At 41.5% G+C, this 13588-nt stretch overlaps 1 protein-coding gene across 1 annotated transcript in view; it reads right to left on the bottom strand.

The window, feature by feature from the left end:
* PARP14 (poly (ADP-ribose) polymerase family, member 14) overlaps positions 1 to 13588 on the bottom strand; it is a 46822-nt gene that overhangs the window by 32522 nt on the left and 712 nt on the right. Inside the window, exons 2-5 of the mRNA XM_010834265.1 lie at positions 7962 to 8086; positions 7142 to 7175; positions 3853 to 4095; positions 1149 to 1385 (exon numbers count right to left, since the gene is read on the bottom strand). Of these exons, the coding sequence (XP_010832567.1) occupies positions 1149 to 1385; positions 3853 to 4095; positions 7142 to 7175; positions 7962 to 8086 (639 nt within the window). The remainder of the gene's footprint in view (positions 1 to 1148; positions 1386 to 3852; positions 4096 to 7141; positions 7176 to 7961; positions 8087 to 13588) is intronic.

Here is a 13588-nt window from a genome sequence, read left to right as displayed (position 1 = left end):
AGGCTATGGTTTTTCCAGTAGTCATGTATGGATGTGAGAGTTGGACTATAAAGAAAGCTGAGTGCCAAAGAATTGATGCTTTTGAACTGTGGTGTTGGAGAAGACTCTTGAGAGTCCCTTGGACTGCAAGGAAATCCAACCATTCCATCCTAAAGATCAGTCCTGGGTGTTCATTGGAAGGACTGATGTTGAGACTGAAACTCCAATACTTTGGCCAGCTGATGCAAAGAGCTGACTCATTGGAAAAGATCCTGATGCTGGGAAAGATTGAAGGCAGGAGGAGAACGGGACGACAGAGGATGAGATGGTTGGATGGCATCACCGACTCGATGGACATGGGTTTGGGTGAACTCCGGGAGTTGGAGATGGACAGGGGTCCTGGCGTGCTGCGGTTCATGGGGTCGCAAAGAGTCGGACACAACTGAGCGACTGAACTGAACTGAAGTGGCATTCCACGTGATTCTGTTTCATGCTCCCTCTGTTAATCCCAAGCATAACATCCTTTCTTCCCCTAAAAAGTCTGGCTCCCTAATTCCTACTCCTCAGCCTTTATCTCTGAACATCAGCAAAATCTCCTAGCTGACTTTGCACATGCCTTAGAGAACTGGCAATCTATGTCTAAGAAACCCTCAGAAGTGCTTCCCGAAGGTTCAGCGGAATGAGGTTTTCAGAGTTGCCACAAAGAACGATCCTATAGGCATCCACTGAGCATGTGATACCACCACTGTTAATTTCTGAATGATGACACTGACAGGTGAAAAGGGAAGTAAAGATACTTTATAGAAACTGTTTGTGTTTCTGAGTATATCTTTACTTGTTGAAATTAACTTGAGAATTTCTATCAAATGTAGAGCTAAAACATAGATCACCTCTTTGAAAACAATATCTCAAAGACTCTAAGAATTATATATTTTTATATATTTTTCAGTCTATCGTAAGTAGAGACTCATGAGAGAATCTCCTTATATCTTTCAAAAACTTGACATTGCTTCTCCAAATTTTGAATCAGTGGTTTCACCAAGTATCGGATGTACAGGATTACTACTTGGATTTCCGAGAAAAAATAAAACTTTTAACTGTTAAGATCTACTACAATATTTTCAGTTATGCCAGGTATGGTTTACAAAATTAAGATTAATAGATATTACCTTTTCTGTCAAAAAATTCAATCAGTGCTGAACTCTCCTCAGGGAAATATTCGATGCTGGCAACTCTTCCCCCTCCATTATGAGGATTTTCAAATAAACATTTTAAATCATGGTCATGAACACCAGGTGGCAGGTTTTCAACTCGAATTGTTTTTGTCACTTCCAGAAGTCTTGCAGAAAGCTGAAGTCTTTTCACTGAATTGTGCTTGGGACATTCACCGACAAATTTCAAGGCATCTACAAACCATAATCAATAAATCAATCAAAAAATTATATCTTCATATTGTATAGAAGAAATTGAATATTAATTGAGAAAAAGGAAGCAGGCTAAGCACTCAATTTTTAAATGCAAGATTTTAATCCCCACAGGAGAATCTATATGCCTATAGATTCCATGGAAGCTTCTGAAAAATAGTGCAAACAGGAATGTCTTACCGGTATTGCTGACAAGCATGTCCCTGCCTTTAGTCACAGCTCTCTCCACCTCCTTGACATCACTACCTGAATGCATCTCTACAACACAAATCTTATTTCACTCTTTCCTCAAGTCCTGAAATGGCTCCCCATCACTTGCAGGCATGAGTTTAAGCTCCTTAGTGAGGCATACAATGCCCTTGGCTGCTGCTGCTGCTAAGTCACTTGGCTATCTAACCCCAAACTAATTTCTAAACATCACCTCTGTTTATTACCTCCATTTATTTTATTTTCCACATTGACACACAACCCAGTCATTCTTTCAAAAACTCCATTCTCTCTTGCCTTTGTATATATAATTCGCTGCGCCTAAAATGCCCTTCTCCAATGTTTTTATCCTGCTCCTGTTCCTCCTTCTGGACTCAGTCCAATTATCTCTTTCAAATTAATAAATATTGATAGTGAGTCCGTGATGTACAAGATACCATGCTAGGATCTGGGGATACAGGGATGAATGTAACATGTCCTTGAAAGCTCACCATCTAAGAGGGAAGAAGTCTTGAAAGCAAACAAATGGCCTATTTGGGGACCAAATGAGGTGGGAAAACTAAGACTGGGAATCAGACAAGGGTTCTCAGAGTAAGCAGTCACTGATCTGAGTTTTGAAGGACAAAGAAGACTTTATCAGGGAGATAAGGGAAGGAAGGGGCTTTTCAGGTGGCTCAGTGGTAAAGAATCTGCCTGCCAGTGCAGGAGACTGGGGTTCAATCCCTGGGTTGGGAAGATCTCCTGGACCCACTCCAGTATTCTTGCCAGGATAATCCCAGGGACAGAGGAGCCTGATGGGCTACAGTCCATGAGTTTGCAAAGAGTGGGACATGACTGAGCAACTGAGCACGTAAGGGGAGGAAACGTTTCAGGCAGAGGGACTAGTAGGGTGTATAAATAACACAGCATATCTGAGATCTGATAGCCTGTTACTTCTGCAGTATAGACATCAAAGAAGACCAAGTCACCATGTTGGGTCCCCTTTCCTCCCATTCCCCACAGCCTGCTGTTCACAGCTGAGAAAAGCAGCTTTTCCTCCTGCATCTTCATTACTGACTTATGAATGGGTTTCTTCCTGCCCCATATGAGTTCCTCAAGAGCCGTAAGCAAGAATCATTCACCTTTGTACCTACAGCCCCTAGACTAGTACCTCACACCTAGTAGGTATGCAAGATTTTTGCTCAGCGAACAAAAGCAAGTCGACTTAGTTTTACCTTTATAAGAAATAATCATAAATTGAACCTGTGCTGGTTGATTAAGATCAACCATTCCACTGCCATGACCATGGAATAGTGAGGGCTTGGAATTAGAAAATTTCCTTGTCTTCTGCAGATAGCTCTTCCAATTTCAGAAACTGTCCAGACTCCCCACACAGACCTTAAAGAGCATGCACTTTCTGCAGCAACTGCATTTACTCATCCCTGCATATGTGATAACCATGCAAGTACTAAGGAAATATATGGTAAAGAGAATAAGAGAACAGGCTCTATAGAGATTGGCTGCCTCGGTTCAAATCTAGCTCTTCCAGGTACTAGCATCTCTGTCTCCCCAACTGTAAAATGAAGGACAATAATAACCTCAGAAGGTTGTTGAAATGAACAAATAAATTGATACATGGAACAAACTCAGCATAGTACCTGACTTACAGTAGCACTAAATGAATGTTTACTGCTATTACTATTACTCTCCAGTAAGTCCAGTTAAGTAACACAGATCAGTATTTACTCATCTCAGTGAGACAACACACAGGAAACACTGAGTCCTCTGCTCAGAATCTCTAATAACCTGAGACTTTAGATTTCTATTTGGGTGTGTTACTTCTGTCTCACTTCTCTCTCAGTCTCTGTCTGTTTCTCTCTCACACACACGCACACCTACACACAACTCATACAATAAAGTCTGTTTATTAAACATACCAGAGTTTGGTTTCAAGATGAATTTGCTTCTCTTTCAAAATAAGAAATTAATATTAACTTACGAGCTACTAGAGAGGCTGCCGCGGTGGTTCAGATGATAAGGAATCTGCCTGTAATTCAAGAGACCAGAGTTTGGTCCCTGGGTCAGGAAAATTCCCTAGAGAATGAAATGGCAACCAACTCCTGCCTGGAGAATTCCATGGACAGAGGAGCCTGATGTGCTATTAGAAAGAATGAAGCTTTCAGAGACGTTCCATAAGCTAGGTGTTCCAAACCCCAAAGTGTAGTGCAAGAAGGCTGACAAATGGAGCATCATTTGATCTTACCAGTATACGTTTGAAAGGTAACTACAGCCACATTAAAGTCTCGTATGATTTCCAATTTAAAGTTATCATTCGTCAGGCCACTTATATTCTCCACTAAAAAGATTAACATCTCATCAGTCACATTTGCCTTGAGATTTTCAAATGCAACCAAAGAGGAAATATCTTCACACTCTTTTGGGGTGTCTTCCTCTTTTTCTGATCTTCTACTGAGAGAGAGGTCTTCCTCTAGTTCTTTTGATGCATCTGATTTTAGGGAGACAAAAGGGTACAAGATGTTAGATTTATCTTTCATGTTCTTAGCAAAATAAATTATCATAGGCTAATATGTAAAATAGATAGCCAGTGGGCATTTGCTATATGACTCAGGGAACTTAAACCAGGGCTCTGTAACAACCTAGAGAAGTGGGATGGGGAGGGAGGTGGAAGGGAGGTTCAAGAAAGAGGGGACATATGGATACCTATGGCTGAGTCATGTTGATGTTTGACAGAAACCAACACAATACTGTAAAACAATTATCCTTCAGTTAAGAATAAATAAATGTTAAAAAATTATCACAGGCTAATTACACTGCCTGCTTCCTTTCCTGGTTTCAAAGTTGACATAAGTTACACAAGTAACATGCCAATTATGTCTCAATAAAACTAGAATAAAGAAAGATTAAGAATTGGGGGAAAATGGATCTTAGAAGACTTTCAGCTTAATTTAGTTAAAAATAAAAAGTATTTGATATGATGCTGATCATGATTATGTTCAATTTTATTACACTCTTTTCTGCCTTGTTTCTCTGAGGAACCTGCCTTGCTTTTCATAACACTTGACATATATTTCTATCAAGCACCATATTACAGTTACTGAACCAAGCTTCTCCAAAGCAAGGGACACATTTATTCACCTTTGTATTTCTGGCTCATGGTATACAGCTGAAGCTCAATAAATGTCTGCTGAATTGAAGATTTACTGCTTAGATTACCAGAGGAAAGCAATATTATCCAATGATGCCCAAACATGGGAATCACCTAACATATTATGTTCTGAAAAGCAATAATTTCCAATCACTGGGGGAAAAAAAAGGATTCTTACAGCGAATGACTAAGGAATGCACATGGAAGATAAAATGGCACAGAGAATTATGTGTATACCTCAAACTTATGGAATAGCAACCACCCCAGTCAGGTGCACCTCTCTACTGTGACCATAAAGAGTTGCATGTACACTTGACCCTTGAACAACATGGGGATTAGGAGCCCAAACCCCTGCACAGTCAAGTATCTGTGTATAACTTTGACTCCTCAGAATCCTAACTACTAATAGCCTACTGTTGACCGGAGGCCCTACCAATAACATGAACAATTGATTGACACATATTTTGTATGTTATATGTACATCTACATATATTTTATGTGTTCATGATATAACTAATTTTTTCTTAATTTGTTCAGTATTTCTAAGCTATGTGGTTCATCTGTGAATTTCTTCCAATTGTCACAAATTTCCAAAAATTTTTCAAATATATTTATTGAAAAAAATTCATGTACAGTTTGATCCACACAGTTCAAATCCAGGTTGTTCAAGTGTTAACTGTATACAGAAGATCAGTCTCACACTATGCTTGTGCCCTGAAGCATGATGAGTATGTCACGATCTTTAGACATTCTGTGAGCAACTATCCCCTTAGAGCCCTATGTTTATGGCACTGGTTGTGTGGTGATGGGTACACACAAAAAATGTTGGAAAAGGAAATTACCAATTTTCTAAAGGAGGTACACAAAAAATAAAAATAAGAAGGAGCTGACATTATTATGGCAGAGTAAATGCTATCTGCTCACCAAACCCATTTTGTTTTCATCCTGGGCAATATTTTTGAAAACTATTAACTCCATTCCAGTTAATTTCAAGAGTCCTGGCCTTAGGGCCATTGTCAAGATTCAGTGTGAAGCAACTATTCAACAAAGAACCTCTTCTTCCAACTCTTAAAGGGGTCAACTTAAGTATCTTGTTGAAGACCACCCCAATTCCTGGCTGGTTACTACAATTAGAGTGAAGCTCAGGTTACAACAGGTTTAGTAAATGCATCTAAAATCTCCAGGACATTGGTGGAGGCTGATTGGCTCTCCCTGAGTACATACTTGGAGCATTAAGCAAATCTGAAACAGTGCTAACAAATGTTATGACAGGCTGAAATCTATAAAACCATAAGAAACACAGACTTGATTAATTCCAAAAACGGTACAGATATAAATGTACTACAAATATAAAACCACTTTCTGGTACAAAATTGAGCTTGAAGGTACAGCATGCAAAGAATCTTTCAAGAAACAGATATGGGTTTAGGGAGTCACAGTGAACAAATACTGGGAGTTGGGCGAGCCATATCTGAAGAAGACAAAGCAGAACTTCCTCTAAAGAGACAAAAAATTCTTGTCTCATAAGCAGCAGGAGCTTCTCAACCATGCATACTCTATTCTACAGTTTAATGGTACATCCATATTAGGCAGAAACAACCTATACATCCCTATCCAGGCATTTTGCCAAGTTAAGGCAGATCTCATCCCAGAGCTATTTTCAGAAAAGGAAAGCTGCAAAAATCTAAACATGTTCTTAAGAAAATTTCAATTTTAGAGGACAATATTTAAACTTTTCTTGGGAATTCCTCTTCCCTAAGCTTTGTATATATGGATCACCTTCTCTTTCCCGCTTGGCCATTCAGCCCAGTCCATCTTCCTCCCATTTAGAACAGCATGCTTAGCCAGGAAAACGCGTGTCTTCTTTAACAAACGTCAGGTGGCACGCAGGCCAACACCCAGACACAAGTCAAGTAGCAGAGTCCACAACAGCTACTGGATTGTTGGCTGTTTCCTACAGCAGATGGGATAAGTGCTGATCTGGAGGGCTGCATTCATATCCTGCACCCAGCGCTCAGAGAGCAGTGTCAACTGACTTAGCTGCACACAGCTCCCACTGTCACGTCATGTCCTTGCTTCTCAACAGGTGATTGGGCACAGGTAGAGTCTAAAGGTCACTTCATCCACCTACAGGTACCTCTTTATCCTCCCATCAATTGCAAGGTACTCTCAGTCCCCACAGAGAGAGTTGTTCCCATCCTTCTGATCTGAACCCTTAGAACTCAAGAGGCAGCCGTTGAGCAGATGGCTGAAAGGATGGAGATGATGCAGCCCAAAGCATCTCTCAGCTGAGCAAACCCTGCCTTATGAGGTCAGGAAGAAAAGGGTGACCTCTGCAATGCAAAGTGTTTAGTAAAAGCAAAACTGCCTGATAAATGGAAGTTACCTGATTCTTCAACCTGTTCTTTGGTCTTGGATTCCTGAAATCAAACAATAAAGTTGCATTAATAAATTACTAATAATTTATTTACATTAAGAAAGTGTCCCTAGGGCCAGCCTAAAGATGTAGGGTCTACAGAAATGATAACTAAAAACTCAGGCAATAATGCTGTTGAATATACCTCACATTTCATAGCATATCCACTTAGCACACAATCACCAGTAAAAACAAGTCACAAAACTCCAAAGGAACACCAAATGTTCGTGGTAAGACCTAAATCAGAGAAATAATGCAGCTCATGTTCTTTTCCCCATTTAACAATGAATGTTTTTTAATTCAATACTAAATATTGAATGTTTAGTATTAACAAGCACTAGGCCAAGTGCTTTCTTTACTAAGACTGTTTCATTTAATCCTCACAACAATCCAATAAACCAAAGAGGTCAACACTATTACTATCCCATTTTACAACTGAGGAAATACTTAACATATGGAGTATAGATCACTCGCCCCTCTAAACCATGTGAACATAAAACAAATATGGCAAGTTCCAGGTTATTAAGTACCTACGATGAACAGACCCAAGATTTTACATCTCAAACCATCATTATGGTAGCCCCTCAATCTTGAATTTTCATAACAACAAAAAGTGCTTTCTCTCCCATTACCCCATCACCACTCTCACTCCCTCCACATCTATAAATTGCTTTTCTCACCCCAGTGAGAGTTATACTTCTCATTCTACTATGTTTTCCTTGTCGTGGTTCCCATCCCCACATACCTTGGGAGAACACCCGACTTCCCTTGTAATCACCGTTATAATTACCTTTGTGGGAATTTTCCGCTCCTGGACTTCATCTGGGACTGTGGGAATCTGGACAGTTAACTTGAATGTTCCTTTTCCTGGCCATTCTAACTCATGGCTCTCTCTCTCCAGAACTTGCTGCCGAACTGAAATTTTTAAGAAAAGCTGTTAAGCAATCTTTATTAACAAAATTATTCTATGATTTCCATAAATTTCATCATCATCTGTCAGTGGCTTGGTCAACTTCTCAAGAGAGGCTGTGTATGATGAAAAGAGGAAAAATTTAGCAAGCACACAGATATGAATTCTATCTTTAAATTTCCTTTTTTTTTTAACCCTAAGCATGTTCCTGAATAAGCTTTACTGACAAAATCTCAGTCTTCTTGTCTGTTAATTAATGAAGACTGTCTTATGTGTTACATGGATTAGACTGAAGAAATATTATAAGGAACTTAGTACAGTACCCTTTGCTCAGTGGGCACTCAGAAAGGTAGAAATATTTATTCTACAATGAAAGGAAAGAATTAAAGCATCTCTCACTGTAAACTACTGATACTAAGATATGACATTATGAAAGCCATATTTTAGGAAACTGGCTCAGCTGACAATGAGCAGAATGGAGAGCAGCCCTCTTAAAAAGGTATTTCAATCAATTATTTAACCTGTGAAAAGAGCCTTACATAGGATAGTAAAAGGAATAGCAAAGGAGGGATGGGAAAGATTCTTACAAAATACAAAAAAGAATTAGCACATTTGGTAGCTGAGCTGTAGTGCAAAAAAAAAAAAAAAAATGAACAGTGGACATAAGTTTAAAGACCTTGATTCAAATTCCAACTCTGCCATGAAGGAACTGAGTCACTGAGAAAATATTTTAGCTTCTTGAGTCTCAGTTTCCTCAAGTGAAGCAGTGTCTGTGAATGAATTTTGTGATACTCATAAGGGCTATGTAAATGTAAGTTACAATAATAAGAAGGAGCAGCTAGAGAGAGAAAAAGAAAATCAGAGACCATGGTATCTGACGATGGAGAACAGGGAGTGGGTGAGTTTAGAGGGGAAGGCATGGCTGACACAGTCAGGTGGCACAAAGAGGTCAGGGTGAAGGAGAACCTTTGGGAGTGCCTTGCAGGCACAGGTGTGGCTCTGTCGTGGGTGCTGGGCTGCCGTGTTGTGTTTTGATGTGGTTGCCTGCCGAGGCCAAAGATATAAGCAGAATCTTTCATCAAGAAGGATTTGAGGGATGTCCCTGCTGGTCCACTGGTCAAGAAACTGGCTGCCAATGCAGGGAACACAGGTTTGATCCCTGGTTTGGGAAGATTCCGCATGCCTTGGGGCAACTAAGCCCATGTACCACAGCTATTGAGCCTGAGCTCCAGAGCCCTGGAGCCACAACTGCTGAGCCCACATGCTTCAATTACTAAAACTGGACCACCTAGAACCTGTGTTTCACAGTAAGAGAAGCCACCGCAGCTAGAGAAAGCCTATGTACAGCAATGAAGACCCAGTGCAGCCAAGAAAATATATATATATTTTTTAAAAGAAGGTCCTGAGTAGCTTTCCCACTCCAACCATCCATGGAGAGGATGAGGGAGGTGATGCCCTCACTGGATGCCACTTCAGAAACAGGCCCAAAAACAATATGAAATGGAATGCCAGACTCTAATTTCACTCTTTATGAGATGGAATGCCAGACTCTAGTTTCACTCTTTATGAGCAGGGTGAGTGTTTTTGCATGGACTCATAATGGGCTGTCCTAAGCTGAGGTGAGGACTAAGGACTGGATAAGACCCCTGAGCTCAGACAGCAGGCTATTTTGTAAGCCAAACTATCTAGAGCCATGGACCTCTGTGTTGCATTCTGTATATTTTGGAAGAGTCCTGTCCAGGCACCTACATGTGTCAGCCTATTCTGAGATTGTGTGTAATATGTATAGGTACGACTATTTCAAGAGAACAGATGGCAGCAGTATCAGTAAGTGATCCAAAACAAGAAAGTGAATCTGGGAGGAAAAGAGATGAAATGGTGACGTCTAACCACTCTTGGACTTCCTGGTAGCTCAGTGATAAAGAATCCACCTGCCAATGCAGGAGACATGGGTTCGATCCCTGGGTTGGGAAGATCCCTTGGTAAAGGAAATGGCAACCCATTCCAGTATTCTTGCCTGGAGAATCCCATGGACAGAGGAACCTAGAAGGCTACAGTCCATGGGGTCACAAAGAGTCAGACACAACTTAGCAACTAAACAACCACCACCACTACCTTTACCCATGTGGACAGGCTCTCTTGTGCATCAATCTCAGACCATCCATATGTAATTATATTTAAGAAGTTGGGTTCCCTTACCTCAAAGAAGCTGACAATAATAAGGAGCCAAATAATGACCAAAAAAAGATGACAAATATGCATATCTGAAACAGAATTTTAAATCTCACAAGTTAATTTACACTTGACTTTCCAGAAATTCAGCCAATTATATAAAACAATAGAGCTTCCAGATAGTTTGTTTCCTATCCATTCATTTCTACAGAGAAGTGCTTTGGGGCTCGTGCTTATGTAAATGATAAGGCCCAAGTTGTGTTACACTATGGGCCTGCATCTGTTGGGGCCACTTCCTGTTGTGGAGGGCAGAGGGCATTCCCGAGAGAGAGAGCTCTACCCTTGGGGCAATGATGGGGTAAGTCATTCGATGTTATCAAACTCCTGACTGCTGAGAAAGCCATTCCTCTGGTAGGAAATCAAAACTAAAAGGGATTTTTCCACTCCCAAGAACTTTGACCATACAAGGATTTGAGTTGAACTCAGTTTGAGTGTCTGTGCAAGGGGTACTGCAAGAGGGACATTCAAGAAGTCTAGGGCTGGAGGAAGGGAGGAAGTGGGCTGGGAGGTAGGAAGGAAGAAACCCGGCAGGGAGACTGAAATCATTTCTGCTTTGAGGACTAGAACAGAATGATATTATCTTCACACAATTATATTTTTGCTGTTTGTATTTTTATGATGTTTGTATTTCCTACAATCATTTCTTTTTGTTCCAGGTCATCAACAAACAACAGGGATTCTCAAATTTTAATGCTGTGCTAAGTTATTTCAGTCACGTTCGACTCTTTGCGACCCATGGACCGTAGCCCACCAGGCTCCTCTGTCCATGGGATTCTCCAGGCAAGAACACTGGACTGGGCAGCCATTTCCTCCTCCAGGGGATCTTCCTGACCCAGGGATTGAACCCATGTCTCTTACGTCTCCTGCATTGGCAGGTGGGTTCTTTACCACTTGCACCACCTGGAAAGTCCCAAACTTCAGTGAATTGGGGTTAAACATGCAGATTCTCACCCACTCCACCTTCAGGGTACCTGAGTCTCTAGGACAAAGTTGGAAATGTGCCTTTTAACCTGTTGTGATTTGGATGCAGGGAGTCTGTGGCCCCAGTTTGAGGACAACTCTTGAGGATAATGGGATTCTAAAGAAGAAAGAAGTGTCCCTAAGGGCCAGGCCGGTGGTGATGTTGACAACTGGAATCAAAATGGTAAAACCCTGTGAGGAAAAGTGAAGCCCGAGGGGGAAATGACTTACATTGCACAGATACCCTTTAAAGCATTTCTTGGTGAAATTAATCCTTGGAAAACTTTATGACATTGTTTTAAGGGCTCTGAGTCAAGCTCATCTCCTGATCCATGCCTACATCTCCTCTGTCACACTTCACAGGGATTCACCTGTGAATCCCTTTCTATTTTGGGGTTTTATTCTTTCCTTTTTACATCCCTGCCCTAGAGCATTCCAATTGTTCTCAGGGCTTCCTAAGCCTCTAAGCTTGAAAGTGAAAGTCAGTCGTGTTCGACCCTTTGCGACCCCACGGACTGTATAGTCCATGGAATTCTCCAGGCCAGAATACTGGAGTGGGTAGCCTTTCCCTTCTCCAACAGATCTTCCCAACCCAGGAAGCAAACCAGAGTCTCCTGCATTGCAGGCAGATTCTTTACCAACTGAGCTATTAGGGAAGCCCCGCTCAATTGGCTATGGGGAGGGAATTTCCCTCTGAAAACTCAATCAACTTAGAATATCACCCCTTCCTTCCCCATCTAAAAAGTAAGAGATACAGAAAATGTCTGTATAAATTTTTATTTAAGTTGGATGATTTTGAGATCTCCTCTGTAAAGAGGAGAGAAAAACAAAAACTGCAGTTCCCCATAAGTTTTTAAAAACTGTATACTATATTTGCAGTAATATTCTGAATGAACTGTAAATAGGAGGTAGAAGAATAATGCTTATGTCAAGTCCTAATACTACAGTAGAAAAATGGAAGCAATGCAAATAAATTTTTTTCCAAAAAATAAATAAGTAACAGAAAGCACAGGGGCTCTCTCTCTCCATCAAGTGAACACCTATTATTCCTGTAGAATCAGCTACAAAACCCAGAACAGTAGAAAACACGCATCTTTCATTCACACGCTGAGTCTCCTTATTCAAGGCCTCACTGGTCCTCACTTGGACATGGCATGATCTTCTTCAGATCTAATGTCCAAGGTCTCTCCCAACAGAAATCATTGTATTATTTGCATCCAAATTTATCTCCTGAAAAATGTATATGGACATGGCCCTTCACTGCCTACCTGTGGGGGAAAGTTCATACTCCTTAGCATATCATGCAAGGCCCTCTCTCATCTCAACCCAACTTTCTAATAGCCTTAATTTGCACTCTACTTCTTTTTTAAAAGGTTTAATAAGAGAAGGCCTAAGATTTTTTAAAATTACAAGCATCCTCTTTGTAATCTTATAAAATTGCCCAAACCTCACATGTTCATTTCATGCAGGTCTCCAGACCTCACTCGCATGTGCATATGGAGAAGGCTCACTCTTCAAACCAAAGCTACCCCCAGGGAGCCCGGCACTTCCCTGGGCACTTCCCTGGAGAGCCTTTGCTGTCCTGCCCCCAGCACTGCCACCAGCTCCCATCTGAACAGCCCTCCCCAACATCTCACCTATCAAGAACTGAATTCACTTTCAGGAGTCAGTTTAGACGCGACTCTCCCAGGAGACTCTCTTTCCTTCAAACTGTGTTCAGTTGCTCAGTCGTGTCCGACTCTTTGCGACCCCATGCACTATTGGGGCCCTCCAGGCTCCTCTGTCCATGGGATTTCCTAGGCAAAAATACTGGAGTGGGTTGCCATTTCCTTCTCCAGGGGATCTTTCCGACCCAGGGATCAAACCACATCTCCTGCACTGGCAGGTGGATTCTTTAATACTTGGACCAGGGAAGTCCAAGGGTGGTTAGACATCGGCATTTCAGCTCTTTTTCCTTCTCCTTGTTTCGGATCACTTACTTCAAATTGTGTTCCCATAAAGCTCTGGAGTTTCAGAACTGCTGCTTTCATAGGAAGAAGACAATTGCAATGGCACTGCAACTCTGCCACTAACACAGGATGCCACTGCACGATGTAGCCCTGTAAAACGTCCACCAGCTCTCCGGCAGCCCCCTTCAGTCAACCATGCCAAATGTTTGTTTAACTCACCTGCGCTGGCTGCCGCACCTCCAGCAGCGCCGGAAGCGCAGCGCGGGCGGAACTGCTGCGCCCTAGACCACCTCGTCTATTCCGCGCCTCCCACCCCATGGGCTTCTCTACAGTTGCTGCCGGAGCCGGGCGGATTCTCCCGCCGTG

Source organism: Bison bison, unplaced genomic scaffold (assembly GCF_000754665.1).
Source record: "Bison bison bison isolate TAMUID 2011002044 unplaced genomic scaffold, Bison_UMD1.0 scf7180017864032, whole genome shotgun sequence".
NCBI classification, from domain to species: Eukaryota; Metazoa; Chordata; class Mammalia; order Artiodactyla; family Bovidae; genus Bison; species Bison bison.
This window is presented reverse-complemented; position numbering and strand designations above follow the sequence as displayed.